General features: G+C 45.6%; 2 protein-coding genes across 4 annotated transcripts in view; one reads left to right on the top strand and one right to left on the bottom strand.

Moving 5' to 3' along the window:
• Nucleotides 1-11,280, top strand: part of dnah5 (dynein, axonemal, heavy chain 5) — a gene marked incomplete at both ends in the record, with an annotated part of 87,705 nt that extends 76,425 nt beyond the window's left edge. For all 3 annotated transcript variants that reach the window (XM_080858564.1, XM_080858563.1, XM_080858562.1), the window contains 8 exons: nt 410-629; nt 977-1,182; nt 1,419-1,622; nt 2,267-2,482; nt 5,042-5,254; nt 7,856-8,008; nt 8,744-8,975; nt 11,129-11,280. In XM_080858564.1, coding sequence (XP_080714690.1) covers nt 410-629; nt 977-1,182; nt 1,419-1,622; nt 2,267-2,482; nt 5,042-5,254; nt 7,856-8,008; nt 8,744-8,975; nt 11,129-11,280 — 1,596 coding nt within the window. The remainder of the gene's footprint in view (nt 1-409; nt 630-976; nt 1,183-1,418; nt 1,623-2,266; nt 2,483-5,041; nt 5,255-7,855; nt 8,009-8,743; nt 8,976-11,128) is intronic.
• A 4,296-nt stretch (nt 11,281-15,576) lies between these two features.
• adcy2a (adenylate cyclase 2a) overlaps nt 15,577-19,424 on the bottom strand; it is a gene marked incomplete at its 3' end in the record, with an annotated part of 84,525 nt that continues 80,677 nt past the window's right edge. Inside the window, exons 22-25 of the mRNA XM_080857429.1 lie at nt 18,398-18,505; nt 17,804-17,918; nt 16,100-16,224; nt 15,577-15,729 (exon numbers count right to left, since the gene is read on the bottom strand). Of these exons, the coding sequence (XP_080713555.1) occupies nt 15,577-15,729; nt 16,100-16,224; nt 17,804-17,918; nt 18,398-18,505 (501 nt within the window). The remainder of the gene's footprint in view (nt 15,730-16,099; nt 16,225-17,803; nt 17,919-18,397; nt 18,506-19,424) is intronic.

Below are 19,424 nucleotides of genomic sequence, written 5' to 3'. Positions count from 1 at the left end.
TGTAATTTTGAGTATGTTTTGTTTGAGCAAGCAGATATGGATGAAAGGACGGAACACTTAAACGTGTGTATGTGCAGTTGTGATCATTTTAATATATATAAATTACAATGCTCTCAATTGCAGATACACACACTTAAGTATTCCATCCTTTCATTCCATCCTTTCCTTGACATCCAAGGCACAGTCCAGAAATATATCTGCTTGCTCAAACAAATGAAATTTTGACATTTACGATAAAATGCAATTACATACGGCCACTTTTCATTCTTTCTCTATTTTTTTTCTATTACTTCCTTTTTTCTCATTCTCTCTCTTTTTGCTCATTCTCTCTCTTTTTTACCTCCTATCTCTCTTTTCCATCTCTATCTCACTCTCCCCTCCTTCTCTCTCTCTCTCTCTGTCTCCTCAGGGGGGCTGGGCGCTGCTGCAGAACTGCCACCTGGGCCTGGACTTCCTGGACGAGCTGATGGACACGCTGACGGAGACAGAGGTGGTGCACGACAGCTTCCGCTTGTGGATGACCACGGAGGGGCACCGCTTCTTCCCCATCACGCTGCTGCAGATGGCCATCAAGTTCACCAACCAGCCGCCGCAGGGCCTCAAAGCTGGCCTCAAACGCACTTACGGAGGTCTGTGTGTGTTTGTGTGTGTGTATCTGTATGTATGTGTGTGTGTGTGTGTGTAAAGGGGGGGGGGGGGTATTTGTGCGTGTGCGTGTGGGGGGAATGTATTTGTGAAAGGTTGGGGTGGAAGGTGGTTGCCTGTTTGTTTGAGTGTGCATGTGCATGAAGTTTGCACATTAAGTAGCATTGTCTTCATTTATGACGAAGGTAAAAGGAATGTCACTTGCATGTTAACAATATAAGCATTTATGTATTTATGTATTGATAAATATAATCCATAACGAAACATTTGTTCAAGGCAACCCATACCAGCCAAATGTATTGTAAACTGTGTCCGTACGTGTTTTGGACAGGCATCAGCCAGGACCTCCTGGACGTTAGCAACATGGCGCAGTGGAGGCCCCTGCTCTATGGTGTGGCGTTCCTGCACTCCACCGTCCAAGAGAGGCGCAAGTACGGCCCACTGGGCTGGAACATTCCATACGAGTTCAACCAGGCAGACCTCAATGCCACTATCCAGTTTGTGCAGAACCACCTGGATGACATGGACCTCAAGAAGGTAATTGAGGAGAGTGCATATCTGGCAACTCTGAGAAGGTCGCAGAAAGGTTGTAGAAAGGTCATAAAAAGTATAAAGCAATATATATACAATCACCTAAGGATTACTGACAGACAGTGTGTGTGTGCGTGTGTGTGAGTGCGTGTTTGTGTGTGTGTGTTTGTGTGTGTGTGTGTGTGCCTGTGATTGTGATTGTGTGTGTGTGTGTTGTGTGCGATGATGTCATGCCTCCGCAGGGCGTGTCCTGGCAAACAGTGCGCTACATGATTGGTGAGATCCAGTACGGAGGCAGGGTGACGGACGACTACGACAAGCGCCTGCTGAACACCTTCGCTCAGGTGTGGTTCAGCGAGCAGATGTTCAGCCCTGACTTCCACTTCTACAAGGGCTACAGCATCCCCAGGTGTACCAGCGTGGAGCAGTACCTACACTACATCCAGGTGAGACCACCAACATCCTCCACACTCAACAAGGTTCTTTAAGCCCATTAAGACTGAAATCATACACACAATGAAGATGGAACCGGCCACTCCTAAGTGAACTGAGGTTTATAGCTTATTTTTAATGTGATACATAGTCAAAGAGTCAGCATCAGTCATTTAGTAGGAGAAGGACAAGCACACTGAACTCCTGAAAAGGACCAGCTTACTTAGAACAAGGAACATGTCTGTTCAGAGCGCTTGAATGTGATGTGGACTTGTTCAAATATGTATAAATGTTCCTTACAGTTGGATGAATACAAAATATAGCTCATTTGCAATTTACTGTTCATGTTTCATAGTCAGTTGTAACATCTGTAGTATTTGCACATCAGTAGGACTCTGTGTTGGGGAGCATCAAAGCCCTGTTTGTGTGTAGGTAGCCGCCATGATGGTCTGGTGGGATCTGATCTGTAATGTGAGGGGGAAAAGTTTGGGGAAGGTGTATGGGCCATGACAGGCTTTGATCATGTGGTTCGATCGTGCTGGCTGTTGTCTTTTGGAGCTAAGTTTCTATCTATCTATCCATCTATCTATCCATCTATCTATCCATTGGCTTCCTTTTTTCTTTCTTTTTTCTTTCTTTACTTCATGTGTGTGTCCAGGGCCTGCCCACCTATGACACGCCGGAGGTGTTTGGCCTGCACCCTAACGCAGACATCACCTACCAGAGTAAGCTGGCCAAGGGGGTGCTGGACACTATTCTCAGCATCCAGCCCAAGGACCGCTCCAGCGGCAGCGGGGAAACACGGGAGGCTGTGGTGGCGCGCCTGGCGGAGGACATGCTGGAGAAACTACCCCCAGACTACATCCCATTCGAGGTGACGCATGGGGCTGGGGGTTGCCTGCCTGACTCATACACTTAAACACACACACACACACACACACACACACACACACAATACAGTAACACTCTGTCAGATGAGCTAAAATGACAATTTCTGACCCACTGTACCTTTGTAGATGAGTCACTCGAGCACCTGCACGCACGCACGCACACACGCACACACACACACACACACACACACACACACACACACACACACACACACACACACAAACACAGTTATACTCACATACACACATATAGACTTTTCTTCCCCACTGGACCTTTGAAGATGAGTCACTCTGGCACGTGCACACACATGCACACACACTCTAACTTTATTGGCTGTGTCTGCTGACTGCTGACGTCACTAGTGGAGCTGTGAAAACAGTGTGTGTGTGTGTGTGTGTGTGTGTGTGTGTGTGTGTGTGTGTGTGTGTGTGTGTGTGTGTGTGTGTGTGTGTGTGTGTGTGTGTGTGTGTGTGTGTGTGTGTGTGTGTGTGTGTGTGTGTGTGTGTGTGTGGTGTGGTCTGGCGGTGTTAGAGAGAAGGTGTGATGGTGTGAGCATTTCAGCATCCTGTCACAATATTCTTGCCATCACAGAGGCGGCCGAGCAGCTGAGATGTTTTGGAAACACAAGAAAGACTGCCTGACTTTGTGAAAAATAGCTTTTCTTTTAATATCCACTATCCAAGGATGCAATGCAGTATGCAGATCTCTCATTCTCCCTCTCTCTATCTCTCTCTCTCCACCTCTCCCTATCTGTCTCTCTCCCTCTCTCTATCTCCTTCTGCTCCTCTTTCCTTCTTTCTCTTAGTCTGTCTGCGCCTTTGTCCTTCACTGATTACTCTCTTTTCACCATCCACTATTCCATGCTTCTGTCTTTAACATTTTAACTTCTCCCTGTCTTCCTTCCTTCCTTTTTTTCCCTCCCTCACTCCCTCTCCCTTTCTCCATTTTCTTGTCACTCTCCCCATCACTTGTTTTTAGAGTTGTTCTTTCTACACTTTATCCATCTAAACCTGCACACTTTTATAAGGCGCCAATCCACTGCAGGAACTCGTGGGACGTTCAAGTGGCTCGAGCGTTTACAGGGCCGGGCCGCTGTTCTGACCTTGTCTTTTGGTTTCCCAACACGATGCAGGAACTGGACCTACATTTAAATATTGCCTTTGCACGTCAATTCCAAGCACTATAAAAAAAAATTGCCATTTCTCCAGCGGCATCATTAGACCGCAAACCCAGAGAATTTCTAGATATTCTGGAGGCACATAGTAGGATTACTCCAAGGTCGAGTCATCACTTGAATTTTAGTATAAAGTTGCTTTATGGCAGCTTCTAATTACTTGAGAAATGAAGGTCCCAGCACCACTGTTGATTCATTAGAGCCTAAACTTCAGCTGATGTTTTGCTTATGCTCAGTCAATGACAGCAACCTCAACATGCTAACTCCAGAAGCTATAATTCCCTTGCTGTATTCACCGCGTTACTTCTGGAAAAATATTTTCTTGCTGGTTTTAAAAGCAGTGCTTGTTGTTGTTGTTGTTGTATTCCACTCACGTCGCATTTAATAAGCATCAAACATCACTGCAAGCGCCACCCAGCAGTTTCAGGGCCACACAAAAGTGCCTATCAGAGTAGGACATTATTTTGTCCCTGCAGTCGAAACACGTACAAACGAGCCAGCTGCCCTGAAATGGCCTGTCAGTTCCTGCACAGGTAACCAGCCCATAGAGAAGTATGTGTCTATCCCTCTCTCTGTCCCTCTCTCTATCTCTCTGTATGTCTCTCTCTCTCTCTCCCTCTCTGTCTCTCTCTCTCCCTCCCTCTTACTGATTGAGGCATATGGGTTTAACGCTACCTCAGCTGTTAGCATGGGTGTTTGTTTTAAGCAGATTTGTATTCTAAGATGTGTTAGCCTGTGAGAAACGCTATTGGCGGCACCTCTTTGACAGACGCCTCTTTGCCATCACACACCTCCACTATCCCTGTGATCACGCATGCGTGTGTGTGTGTGTGTGTGTGTGTGTGTGTGTGTGTGTGTTCAGAGTTTGGTATGGTTGCTAAAAAATACCAGTTATTCCTGTGAGAAGTCTGGCAGTTACAGAGTAAATTAACAGATGAAGCCAAGGGCGTCTAGTTCACTTGTGCAAGTTAGGGAGTGAATCATTAGGAGTCACAGCCAGAGCTGATGAGTTAGGAGCAAGTAAAGTTTTTAAAGTTCAGAGTTTGGTATGGTTGCTCAAAAATACCAGTTATTCCTGTGAGAAGTCACAAAATCCTGCTGTGGATGTAAATATAGCTTGCTAGTATACTCAAGGAAGTACAGATTTTTTTCCACACTCAAGACAGTGAACTCGTTATGTCATTTTAGCAATTACTTGTTCTCATACTACCCTCCACAGATGATCTTAACCTTTTGGGGGGGTTTACATAACTTAATACATTTGTGTGGAACCTCAAATAAATCAAAATCAAATGAATTAAACAATTTGTTTTAGTTTTTTTGTGTGTGTGTGTGTTTTCAAGCGTTTATGTGTTTTTATCCCCACAGGTGCGTGAGCGCTTGCAGAAGATGGGCCCGCTGCAGCCCATGAACATCTTCCTCCGTCAGGAGGTGGAGCGCATGCAGAGGGTGCTGCTCCTGGTGCGGCACACGCTCACTGACCTCAAGCTGGCCATCGACGGCACCATCATCATGAGCCAGAGCCTGAGGGACGCACTCGACTGCATGTACGACGCACGCATCCCCTCGCGATGGGAGAAAGTAAGTTAAAGTACAGGCATATTGTGACTGTGTGTGTGGGTGTTTCAGTGTGTGTGTGTGTGTGCGTGTGTGTGTGTGTGTGTGTGTGTGTGTGTGTGTGTGTGTGTGTGTGTGTGTGTGTGTGTGTGTGTGTGTGTCTATATGTGTACTGAAGGACTGCATACTTGATTGCATTTAAGACACACATCTATTAACAATGGGAGGTCACATACATAATATGTCCATACTCCTGTGTGTGTATTTGTCTTTGTGTGTGTGTGTGTGTGTGTGTGTGTGTGTGTGTGTGTGTGTGTCTATTTGTTTAGTTCTTGTTTGCCCTTCTCCCACATACACTCCTGCATGGTGGAAGGTCAGATCCTATTGTGTATCACAGTGTACCGTGAGGCGTGGAATGAAGTACACATCTTTGAATGGAGCTGAATATAGAGCTGTCATGGTACATAAGATAAAAGGGGTCCATTTGCCTTTTACGCCCATTCTCTACTTATAGCAACATGTCAATAATGTTTATCTACAGCTGGGTGGATGTCACAACCCTGCTCTAACTATGTGGCTGTCACAATAGGAGGTAATCAAATGTTCTCAGTGATGTGCCCATTACCTTTAGCAACATGACAATGTCTTTAGACCATTTGTGTTGCCAGTGTCCTCCATCAGAAATTTTCTCAGAAGGCACTCTCAGCCTTGGAGATGCAGGCAATATATTCAATTCAATTCAATTCAATTCAATTTTATTTGTATAGCGCCATAACAATACAATTGCCTCTCGGCGCTTAACAGAGCCCAGAGCCTGAACCCCCTTAGTGCATGCACAACGGCAACAGGGGCAAGGAAAAACTCCCTGTTAGGCAGGAAGAAACCTTAAGCAGAACCACGGCACATAAGGGGGGACCCATCTGCTTGAGGTCGGCCGGGTGGAGACAGGAAGGTGGGACGGGGGGAAGGGGGGAAGGGGAAGGGTTGTGTGGCAGAAGGGGAAAGGAAGCAACAGGGGCAATACACAGCCAGCATTTGGTCACTGGACATACATACATCTGGTGGTAAATACATGATACAGACAATACCAGATTACTGTGCCAATAGGGTTACTGTTACAGGGGTAAGGGATGTAGGGACAGAAAAACATTTCGGTGGAGGCAATAATGTATATTGTATATAAATGCTAGCATAGGGTATTGGGTAGAGTAGGTGTACGGCAATGCAGTGGCGGTGGGTGCGGTTGGCCGAATGGACGTATACGTATTGTGGCTAGAAAGATATTTGCGTATGCCTGCCTATAAGTTAAGGCATGCGTTCTCTTGCTGCTAGTGTTTGAGGGCCTATTATGTACCGATAAAAAAAGCATGAGCTTTTAAAGCTATTGAGGCTATGTATTTTTAGAAATGAAGCATTTCATAATGTTCATCATATTACTGTGAGGCTCTTCAAATGAACTGTCAAATGAGTAAGTGTGAATGTTTTAAGGCCCTCATAATAAACAGGGCACTCCAACGCTCCTCCTTCCAGTGGTGCATCGCTAAAGGCTAATGAGGGATCTGCATCTGCCACAGGTCAGGCAGAAGTGTGTCACACGCTTCACGAGCGTCTAAATAACTTCAACCCGAGAGCGCTGGGCTCGCCTTCTCCTCTCGAGGGACCCTGCTGTTAATTAGACGAAAATAGTTCAGATGCACTGTGTTCGCAAACGAGCCAGTGTGCGTCACACAGAGATAATATGAGAGACACACCTCAGGGATGAACTGGCAGTTACAGAGTAAATTAACAGATGAAGCCAAGGGCGTCTAGTTCACTTGTGCGAGTTAGGGAGTGAATCATTAGGAGTCACAGCCAGAGCTGATGAGTTAGGAGCAAGTCAAGTTTTTAAAGTTCAGAGTTTGGTATGGTTGCTAAAAAATACCAGTTATTCCTGTGAGAAGTCACAAAATCCTGCTGTGGATGTAAATATAGCTTTCTAGTATACTCAAGGAAGTACTGTTTTTTTCCACACTCAAGACAGTGAACTCGTTATGTCATTTTAGCAATTACTTGTTCTCATACTACCCTTCACAGATGATCTTAACCTTTTTGGGGGGTTTACATAACTAAATACATTTGTGTGGAACCTCAAATAAATCTAAATCAAATTAATTAAAGACAATTTGTTGAATTTTTTGAGTGAGGGTGTCAGGAACGAGTGCGAGTGAATGCAGAAGTGCTTGGTTGCTAGGCAGAGTCTAAGGAAGAGCGAGACGTACAGAGCTGGGTGGAGTTTAATCATCATCCCTTGACACTGTGCAAGTCGTGCTGGAGAAAGCGGCTGGAACCTGTGTGTCTGAGCCTCTGGTAGCTGGTTGTGAACATGCCGGTTGCACACATAAAGTGCAGATTCTCTGAGGCTTCTCCCCCCACCCACCACCCCCTCCCTCTTTCCCTCTCCCTCCATTAACATTTTCTCTCTCTCTCTCTCCGTTCTCCATTATAATAATAATAATACTTTATTTTTATATATGATTTCTCTTTCTCTCTCTCTCTCTCTATTCTCTGTTATCATCTCTCTCTCTCTCTCTCTCTCTCTTTCTGTCTGTTCTCCGTTATCATTTCTCTCTCTCTTTTTGTCCTCAGGCCTCCTGGGCCTCGAGCACCCTGGGGTTCTGGTTCACAGAGCTGCTGGAGCGGAACAGGCAGTTCCAGTCCTGGATCTTCGAGGGCCGGCCCAACTGCTTCTGGATGACTGGCTTCTTCAACCCACAAGGTTTCCTGACAGCCATGAGACAGGTGAGATCCGCACACACACACACACACACACACACACACACACACACACACACACACACTGTTTGTTGCAGGGCGAACACACACATCACAGTGTGCATATACATACATACATTTTTACAGATCTGTAAATACACACACAAAGAATAAGGTGAGTGACACATACAGTACATCAACATCACATCACAAACACAAACAACACATATATACTGTATCATTGTATATTCAACCCCCCCCCCCATACACACACACACACACACACACACTCAAGTACACTCTCTCTCTCTAACGCACAGACAGACAGACACACAGACAGACAGACAGACAGACAGTCAGACAGACAGACAGACATTAGTAGGGATAGGTGCGCTGTACTTCAAAACAATATAAATGCGTTTTCGGGTGCGAGTAAAAGAATGTTAACTATTAGTAGAATAAAAACCGCACTCTCAAGCTTTTCCCCTTAATAATAAGACCAGTTTATTTCGCACAGACGCGTTTCGGCCTTAAGCCATCGTCATCGTCAGTACACGCACACGCACACGCACACGCACACGCACACACTCAAGTACTCTCTCTCTTACGCGCGCATTCATACACACACACACAAACACAAAACACACACACACACACACACACACACACACACACACACACACACACACACACACACACACACACACACCTCCCTCTCCTTAAGCCTGACTAATTGGTATTGTGCTTTGCGCTGGCATGCAGGAGATCACCCGAGCCAATAAGGGCTGGGCCCTGGACCGCATGGTGCTGTGTAACGAGGTCACCAGATGGATGAAGGATGACATCACACAGCCGCCCGCCGAGGGTGTGTACGTATACGGCCTCTACCTGGAGGGGGCTGGCTGGGACCGACGCAACTGCCGCCTCCTCGACTCCAAACCCAAGGTTCTCTTCGAGGTCATGCCGGTGCTCAGGATGTACGCAGAGAACAACGGTAAGAAGCAGGAACTGAGTCTAATGTTAGGATTGCTTTTCAGTTGGTTTCTGCTGCTTTTATCAGTTGATTAGGTTGGGGAGACTCCTTCATTGTAATTAAGGTACCGGTAGTCTAGTGTATATAATGGTTATATGGTAGGAGTAATGATTGGTATTGTGTTTATGAAGTAGTTGTCTACTCCCTTGATCTCTCAGAAAACTTTACTAGCAATGTCACATGAAGCAGTTGTAGTAGTCATGGCTACTGCATGGCTATGCTGTGGTCATATTTAAAACAGTGGTAATACTGTAGCAATAGTAGAGTAGTCATGATTTGGCAGTGCAGTCCAGTGATAACATATGCACCCCTTTATGATAATCAGAGATGACTCACATCAGCGCAGAGGCTCAGTGCCTTTTTCATCACTGTGTGTCCTGGATCGGCTTAGGGAGAATAAATCTGCAAAATATCACCTTCAACTGCTGAAGAGTGAGAGGACTGATAAAACAGCTTTGCTCGCCTCTCCCTTTGCCTGTGGTCGTATAACAGTTTAAAAGTATGAGACAGTATGTCAGTTGCATGACGCATGTTGATAGCATGCCTGACACTAATTTGTAACTTAAAACTTTAAATTTAAACTAAAGATGAAAGTGACATAAAATACAATTGATCCCACATGTTTATTTGCTCTTATCGTCCTTCAGCGGGAGAACAGCACATAAACAAATAAACATCTAACATAAGTAAAGGAAAAACACTCTTAAGTCATGAAAATGGCTGTAGGAGGCCCTATGCCAGAGAGAGTGAAGGGCCACGTAGGACAGAGGAGGCCTAAGAGTTGACTGTTTATTTTCTGTGAGACTCTTCAGCCGTGCTCTTCATTATGTGCTATGACTGGGGGCTGTGGGGGGGTATGTGCCCCCAGGGAGGGGTAATTACCACTCGTGTCGGGCTTGGAGGAAATGAGGGTGTAATAGCCCTCTTCAAAGAGGATCGGACTATTACTGGCCCCACCCCTGCCTCTTCAACACGCACGCTTAAATCTCTTTAACCTGTGGTCAACCCACACCATCGTCCTCTCCTTAGCGTCTCTCTTTAGCACCTCTCCAACCACTTCATGTCCACTTCACTTCTTATTAGCCTGTTTACAGGATGCACCATGAACCAGCCAAGCACACACATGCACACACTGAGACACACGAACAGGCACAGTTGACAGACTCTCTCCTTAAGCCTCCTGCCTCCTGCCTCTTCAGAGTCTCCCATTCAATCGGAACACTGCCTATAACATCTCCTCAGCTTCTCTCAACACCCTTCATCAGACTGCAAAACAGCATCCAATCATCTCACACCGTTTACTTCATTTACCTCCACCTACATCCAATCACTTCACACATTTGACTTTGTCAACCTCCACCAGCATCCAATCACCTCACACCATTTACTTCATGAAACTCCACCAGCATCCAATCATGTCACCCCGTTTATTTCATTAACCTCCACCAGCATCCAATCACCTCAGACCATTTACTTTATGAAACTCCACCATCATCCAATCATCTCACACCATTTATTTCATTAACCTCCACCAGCATCCAATCACATCACACCATTTACGTTGTCAAACTCCACAGGCATCCAATCACCTCACAGTTTCTCAATCGTCTCATCATGCTATCAGCACCTTCTAGATGTGTGGACTCCCACGGGAGAATGTAGTGAAGTTACTCACGGCAGACTAAACACTAAAGACAGAACCAATACCAGTCCAAGAAGGCGGAGAATGCACTCTAGCAGCAGCTCTATCTGAAGTCCCTTCTGCCCAGTAGAGTGCCTGGTGCATAGGATGAACACAGAGAACAATGGTTAGAAGCAGGAACTGAGTCGAATATTATAATTGCTTTTCAGTTGGTTTCTGCTGCTTTCACACAGTTATTTAGGTTGAGGTTGGGGGGACTTCTCTGGGTAATTAAGGAACAGTCTATTCCGGTCCAGTGAATGCATTCTAGCTGAGGTTTGCCTGATCCAGGATCAGCATCTATCTGAAGTCCCTTCTGCCTAGTAGAGTGCCTGGTGCATAGGAAGTATGAACATCACACCTGCATTCGGCCACAGCTTAGCGAGACTCTGAGTCCCATCTCTTCTTGTCTGTGTATGTGTGTGTGAAACAGGGGTGAAGGATCCGCGCCTGTACTCCTGTCCTGTCTATAAGAAGCCAGTGCGGACAGACATGAACTATATCGCAGCCGTGGACCTGAGGACCACTCTCACTCCAGACTACTGGATACTGCGGGGCGTGGCCCTGCTGTGTGACGTCAAGTGATCTCATCACAGCGGGACAGTCTTGGGGCGTGATGTCATCAGAAATGGACTTGGAATGGAATATGTCGTCAGGTTTGGCTTCAGAAGGTCAGGGCAGTGTAGGGTTGTTTTGGTAGGCGAGAACAGGCACAGTTGTAAATAGTTTTGACAGGTCTCTATTCTAACACGGTTTACACAAAGACAATAAACTGAAAAGCTATGACATTCAGGTACAAAAGAATCATACTAAGCTGCTTTCAGAAAGTAAAGCAAGAATTACACCATAACTGACGGCTCGTGAAGAATTTATCAAAACAATGGACATGTGCGGTGTTACAACATTAACACAGGAAAAGAGAAAATGTGGGACAGTTTTAAGAATGAGTGTCATGAATGTCACCACACTTAAATCATGGATGCTGCAACATATTGGAGGACAAATCACTACTTGTTCAAATAAAGACAATCTGCATGAATGTTTAATCCACAACAAATATTTACAAAGTCAAATGTTGGATTGTTAAAGCTGATTTATTATAAGAAACTATTATTATGTTGGTTATTATGCTAGCCCACAGCAATGTTTAATGTTTGAGGTGGCTGTTAAGTTGATGTTCCATCCCGACACACCATTCACTTTAATCACGGTTCTTGCATGTGCGACAAATTCAGCTTGTTTTGCCTTAGACACGTGTGTTACAAATGACCTACACTGGACGCATATGCTGTGATAATGCTAGTCCACAAACATAAAACTTCACGATGCAAACTCGAACAAACACTTCCGGTCAAAATGATTGCTTGTTCTTGTGTTTCTCTGGTGGAGTTTACTTATATTTAAAAGTGAGTAAGAGTTATAGTATAGTTAATTGCATGATATGTGTGTATCTGAGTTTCCAGACCCACACCTTGAGTTGAGAAAAAAAGAATTGGACCTGTTCTCTCCCGCTACATCTCAGAGGAAGAGCTAGCTGTCAGTTTTGTAATCAGCCTGAAGTAGAAGGAGAGGTATTTCATCTAATAGATGTACAATGTTCCATTGGTTGAGGTATCTGTGTTGCTTATGGTGTTGGAGCGGTATATGCAATGCACATCCAGACTCTGATGTAACCTGTTCAGTTTCTCTCTGCATTCCTGATCTGGGAATCTCTCCCTGCTTAATAAGGCAAGTGTCCCATTTATGGCGTAAAGTGTCCCATTTATGAATTACTTTCTTTCAATTTTCAGGTCTTTTCCTGACCCTGTGAATCATAATAATCCCATATAGCACAGCTGTGGCCTTACTAACACACCACTGGCCTTAAAGTCACTGCACTTTCAAAAAGGAGCGAGTACCTCTCCGGTGGTCCTATGGTTTTGTACTTGTCATGTTGAGGATTGATACAAATAAATATTGTGTGCAGACAGCCCCTCTCTCGTGTCTTCTGTATGGCCAGTGTATGTTGCGCAGTCCCTGTAGCCAAGCAGGAGATGTACAGCTGTAAACACACCAAGGTCATGGGTACATTTTCCCAGAGGCAAAACAACAACAACAACAACAACAACAAAAAGCGGAAAGCAGTGGTTTCTGTGAGAGGCTGTCTGGTTCAAGGTCCTCGACAACACAAATCCTTTTAATGCTTTGCACACACTTCAGTTTATACTTCAGTCTTAAGACCCTCAGATTATCTGTTCTTTCAATACTTCTCAGAGAGGGAGAGAGAGAGAGCGAGAGAGAGATCCACAGAGCCTAACTGATATCAGACTCGTCTTCGCCTCTAAAACTGGCACAGACCAAACCTGTGATGATTAATTACACAAAGTATATCTGGTATCAGCAGATGGTCCTGGATCGCACTCTCCAATCTCCCAGAAATGATTTGCCTCCGCTGCGCGTTGTTGTCTGTGGGTGGCTTTGAGGAGGCAAGTGAGACACGCTGCGATGGAACAGAGCCTTTAGCTTTCATCCGCTACTCTGACGTGAGGGGCTCAGTGTCCCAGCTTCCCCTGTCCACGCCTGGGCAGAGAGAACAGGGCTCCGGGCGTCCATAGAGCAGAGCTTAGCTGAGGCCAGTAGGTTACAGTGTGGTGCGGTATAAAAACTTTACTGTGTGTTGCTTGAGGAGACATGCCAATGATGAAGCTCAGTGCTAGACTTTACCCTAGCATCCCAACACACTGCCATACCCAAAGTTGCAAGTTCAAGCCCAGTATGGACTTTGGGTTTTAACTCTTTCACTAACATAGCCACACACTGGCATACCCAAAGTCGCAAGTTCAAGGCCAGTAAGGACTATGGCTTTTAGTTCTTTCACTAACATAGCCACATACTGCCATACCCAAAGTCGAAAGTTCAAGACCAGTATGAGACAGTACCTTCACAGTCTGTCTTGGAGGACAGTCAGAGGGGTGTGCCAGAGAGGGGCATCGCTGGCGGAGATCTCATCCTGATTGGAGCAGGGCTTTAGGCACTGCTGTTCGGGAGAGAGAGAAAGACAGAGAGAGAAAAAGTGTGGATAGCTGTTTTGGAGGAGAGTCAGAGGGGAGCGCCAGAGAGGGGCAGTGCTGTTGGAGATCTCATCTTGATTTGAGCAGAGAGCAGCAGGGCTTTCCAGGGGAGGGGGGACGGAGAGAGAGCGAGAGAGAGAGAAGGGTGGGTAGCAGATGGATGATAAAGAGAGATGAGGTAAGGTGCAGGGGAGACTGCATGTTGAGTGTTTTTGTCTGTTGGCCTTTTTCCAATTAAGATCAGGGCTAGCCCAAGGCTTGTCCTCAGGCTTAAGCACCGGTGAATAGCCTCGCTCTTCTGTTTCCATTACGAGTAGAGAACATCGACGCTAGAAACTTCTAAACAGTTCTTAACAATAGTCACATGAGTACACGGAATTAAAATGACATTGAAGTGTTTCATTAAATTGTTCATAGCAATGTCCTTTTGCAAATGTTTTACTTATCCGTACATAGTCTGTTGCTAGGCAACCTAAACTATCAGTTCCTACCTTTTTTTAAATATCTCCTGAACCAGCTCCACTCCAGGGTCAAACTGAGGCCAATATGGGCCATGGCCCCAGTCAAGCCTCAAAGATGGACACAAAGAGAGGCTTTCTTCTCCAGACTCCGGGGTTTGGCCCCACAGTGGAAATGCGCCAAGTGAGTGTTTGTGTGTGTGTGTTGTTTGGGGGGGTCTGTGAAGATTGAAGAAGAAGATTGGTTTGTCTGCATCTTTGTGTGTCTGTGTGTATATGTGTGTGCACGTTTGTGTGTGTGTGTGTGTGTGTGTGCGTGCGTGCGTGCGTGCGTGCGTGCGTGCGTGCGTGCGTGCGTGCGTGCGTGCGTGCGTGCGTGCGTGTGTGTGTGCGCGCGTGTGTGTGTGTGTGTGTGCGTGTGTGTGTGTGCGTGTGTGTGTCTGTGTGCCTGTGTGTACGTGTGTGTGTGGGCATTGTCTGTGTGTGTTACCCTCGCTCCTTGTAGCATCACCTCCAGCTGAACAGAAAGCACAGAAAACAGCCATGCTGCTTCAGAGCGTGACTCATCCTCTGAAACCCTGCCGTGTTCAGGACCGCTTCCCCTGGTACGGCCCAGGTCTGCCACCCACCCCCCCACCCCCCCTGCCCCCCCACACGCAAACACCATTTATCCAAACCTGTTCTCACATATCTTACATCCACTCACACAAATTCAGTTTGAGTGCGTGTGGCTTAGATTGTTAGAACAGATTGGTTTGTGAACCTGAATTTATTACACCGTCATACATCCATGGCACTCACACAAATTAATTTGGAGGTTTAGGCTGAGATCAATAGATACAAAGTTTAATGAATAGGCTTTTACAAAATAAAAAAGAAAGAGAACAAAACAACGACAATGGTGATGAACATCAAAACAGTTTTTGTCGTATTTGGTTTTCATACAAAACATTATGCTACCATACATCCATTGATATAGACCCTGTATGAACATTCCTACTGAAGAAATGCTGTTGAATTGGTTTCAAGTTTGTAAATACATCCAACATTTCGTGCATCTGAAGAGAAGGCGGAGCTATGTACAAAAACGTCTCTGATTGGATATGTCCTTCAGATTGTTTTTATCTGATTGGATGTCCTGTGCATGTTTAGCGTTCTGTGATTAGGTTCCTGTTATCTGTTTTGATTTTGCTGTGAGTGAATGCCTTCGGCCTGTTCGTTTTCTGTTATCGGCTGTCCTGTGTGTGTTGCTCTTGCTGATTGGCTGTCCTGTACCTGTTGATTTTGCTGATTGGATGTCCTGCATCTGTCGCTGTATATGATTGGATGTCCTATGTTAGTCCCTTTCTCTGACTGGCTTCCCCAGCGTGACCTCATGTCACTACGTTCCCCTGTGACAGAGAGCGGCTCATCTCGGTGTGGACAAAGTAGGTCTTCAGCTCGCCTTTGCCCTTCACACTGATGATGCCCCGACAGGTGCAGGAGTAACCCAGAGCCACCAGCACCGCACTCGTCTCCTCCGTCACCTGAGGGAAGAGATGGACAAGGAGGTGGAGTCAAAACCGGGACCCTTACTTCCTTTATTCCATTCATCCCTTTATTTAAATAGGGCTAATGATATAGCTATGGCAACGCTACTGCCAGTCTTAACATGTTTATGTGGCCGATGCAGTGAATGGAGAGGTTATGGTTGAGACGGTTTCTGTTCCCTCAGCAACACCTTGCGTATTGTTTTGATGCTATTTATGACACACATTAAGGTTCTAGTCATACTCTCAGCAAAGATGTAGCTCATGATGATGTGATGAACACACACACACACACACACACACACACACACACACACACACACACACACGCATGCATGCACACCCACACACCCACACACACAGTCACCTGTATCTTGCCCAAGACTCCAGTGCTGTCCATTCTGCTGGCTACATTCACTGAGTTGCCCCAGATGTCATACTGAGGCTTCTGGGCTCCGATGACGCCAGCAATCACAGGCCCGTGGTTGATCCCTGGAACACAACACAGACATCACACACCATAACCAAGCACAAATATGCTACCAGGAGTCAAACTAATCCCCTGTATATAAATACCCTAAAAAAAACAATGGCCAAAAAGCATCTCAGTCTTAGAATGCTCATTAACTGTGCTGTCTAATGAAACATTGGGATCACATATTGGATCACAACCCCTGTGATCATGACTACACAACCCCTATGTTCATGACTACACAACCCACATGATCATGACTACACAACCCCTATGTTCATGACTACACAACCCACATGATCATGACTACACAACCCCTATGTTCATGACTACACAACCCACATGATCATGACTACACAACCCCTATGTTCATGACTACACAACCCACATGATCATGACTACACAACCCCTATTTTCATGACTACACAACCCACATGATCATAGCTACACAACTCAGCTATGTTATTGTGACCTGTTGAGCATAGTGATGTAGAGCAGATGTCTTCAGACATGTGAGTGAAATGTCTGTGTATACACACAGCCCTCGTGGGCTCAGTAGAGTTAACTGAAAGACAAACAGCCTTCCCGAGTCAGAGGACCACTGAGACAGAGACTGCCACTGCCCCCACAAAACAGCCCTGGCCACGGATCACCCCCCACTGGGGCATTCTACCGTGATTAACTGCTGACAAACTGCCCTGGACTCTTGCTGCCAACAAGATCAGGACAGAACAGCCATTCATTTCCCATAGATGCCCACCCTGGGACTCATGCAAGCTGCTGACCTCTGCATTTCTTATCTGTCAGTGTACACAAACAGTCCTACACAGCACTTAGATCGAGAAGGTCACATGCTGCTGTGTCTTTAATAAGTGAAGTGAAAGTCCTCTGCATTTAACCCATCCAGGGAAGTGAAACACACACAGTGGGGTAAAGTGAGGTTACACACTAACCCGGAGCAGTGAGCTGCCTTTGGCAGCGCCCAGGGAGCAGTGATCGGGGTTAGGTGCCTTGCTCAAGCCTTGCTCAAGCCCCCCGCCCACATTTGTCCTACTGGTCAGGGATCGAACCGGCCACCCTACAGTTTCCGGCCTGAAACCCTAACCAGTAGGCCAAGGCTGCCCCACAATGGGACAATGTGTCATCCAATGTGTCATCCAAATTATGGATTTCAGGAGAAGTTAGTAGGGTGCCAAAATGATTTTGACAGGCAAAGAGATTTTGTTACTAATATATGCAGATTAGTCAAAGCAGATGAAATTCTGAAGCACCCAATTGCTGATGAGCTTCACGGGTGCGCAGGTGTCTCATCAGTTAAAAAGTCTTCTTCCCCTCCTGTTGGGTCTCTCATCAGTTAAAAAGGATGCTTCCTCTCTCCTGTTTGGTGGCCTGGCTTGCTTTGTACTTTGAGACCACACACAACACAGCACTCACCACATTGCATTCCTAACAATAACCACACATTACCGATAGCTGACTTGAAGCCATCTCATACTCTCTTTCGTCTTTAATTTAGTCAATAAAATAATTTCTGTTCCACATGCGACCCCTCATCTCCCTGTTTCGTTGCTGCCTTGGCAACAAGGTGGTAACACTTACCGACTCTTAGTTTGAAGTCATTAAAGGAATGTTTGTTGATGACGTCCAGCTTTCCAACCAAGGCAAAGGCGAACTCCACCATGGTCCCGATGTGCATATACTGTCTATCATGCTCCTGTGTTGAGACCAGTAAACGAAAAATTAAAATACAAAGTCACAAATCCTGTGTTGACATTTGGCCCTCTCCTCCACCCCGCCAGAAGGATGATCCTCTCACTCACATTACCTCCAATCTATTCCCATCGACAAGCACTCCAAACGGCATGCACGAGCCACAGTGCATATATATCCTCACTTCTTCAAGGGCACTCTTTCAAAGTCATCATAAGCATCTGCCTCCCGCTTGCACACACACCTAACTTCATTACCCTAAGCCACAACAACAGTGCTCGAGATTCTCTATAGGGACAGATGTGGCCTTGGCACTTGTGTGCATTGGGACAGTTTGTGGATGTTTGTAAACAGATGACAACAGAGACAAAAAGCACGGTGTCTATTATTCATTCTTCCTCCAGGGAGGACAGGAAGAAAGCCACATGAGTGGCATGGAGTCTGAATCCAACTAATTTACAGAGTAAAACATGCTAGGCTCACCTGTGCGCTCTCTGCCCCTGGAGAGGCGTTGAGTCCTGTGGCGGCCATGTAGGTGCTGCCGATGGTCTTTATCTTCTCGACGCCGCTGAACTTGGGCTTGGAGAGCAGCTGTGAGGAGCACCCACATGAGAGGGGGTCAGAGGGGAGCTCACCGCCGAATTATAATTCATGTTTATTTGGGTTCATCGCTGGAAATTAAATATCCAAAATGGCTAGTAGATACGGCTGTTACTCGAAATTCTAATGCTGTTCAATGTTTCTGTGTAGTAGTCCACTTGGTGGAATTCCAAATCATAAGCAATCAAATCAAATATAAATAAAATAATGTCTTTAAATATATATATATATATATATATATAATATACAGTTAAGATTAATTCACACAACATTAAAATATATTACTTTTTGAACATTTCAGTAAAAGACTGTATCCATCATCAGTGGCAGATTTTAAATGTATGCAAACATCAGAGATTCTGTTCTCTGTTCTCTCCAGCTAATCCTCCTCGTCTCAGCATCAAGCCAGTTCTTCCATTGTCCTTCCCTCGCATGAGAAGCCGCAACTTATTGTCTATTTTTCTCTTCTTGCTCACAAACAAAGCTAGCTACCATCTGCCTTCTCTCTGGCAATGTAGCCTTCCCCCATGTTTTCTACCTGTCACCTAGCCCAAACCCTGCTCTTCCACTCTGTACCTGACCAATGATATCCCTCTGCTGTAAATGCCTTGTGCCTGATTTCACTTCCTCCCTGTTCTTGAACACTGGATCATTAGACTGTGACAAAGTCATCTCCAGGCTGGTCTTAACACATTTGAACTCCTCCATCAAGATGTCATTGTCATCGATAACTCCAAAATTAATTTCCCATGCAAAGCTTCAATACTAAGACAACATGGCACCCCAAGCTATTTCCTAACTTCCTTATTCATGACTCTGTCAAATTTCATAAATCATATATCTAGTAGAGTATAGGGGTACTTTCAGTGCATACAAAAATGCCCCTTACCCCCCCAAAAAAACAGAAGAT

This window comes from Sprattus sprattus (assembly GCF_963457725.1).
Source record: "Sprattus sprattus genome assembly, chromosome: 19".
Taxonomy (NCBI): domain Eukaryota; kingdom Metazoa; phylum Chordata; class Actinopteri; order Clupeiformes; family Clupeidae; genus Sprattus; species Sprattus sprattus.
This window is presented reverse-complemented; position numbering and strand designations above follow the sequence as displayed.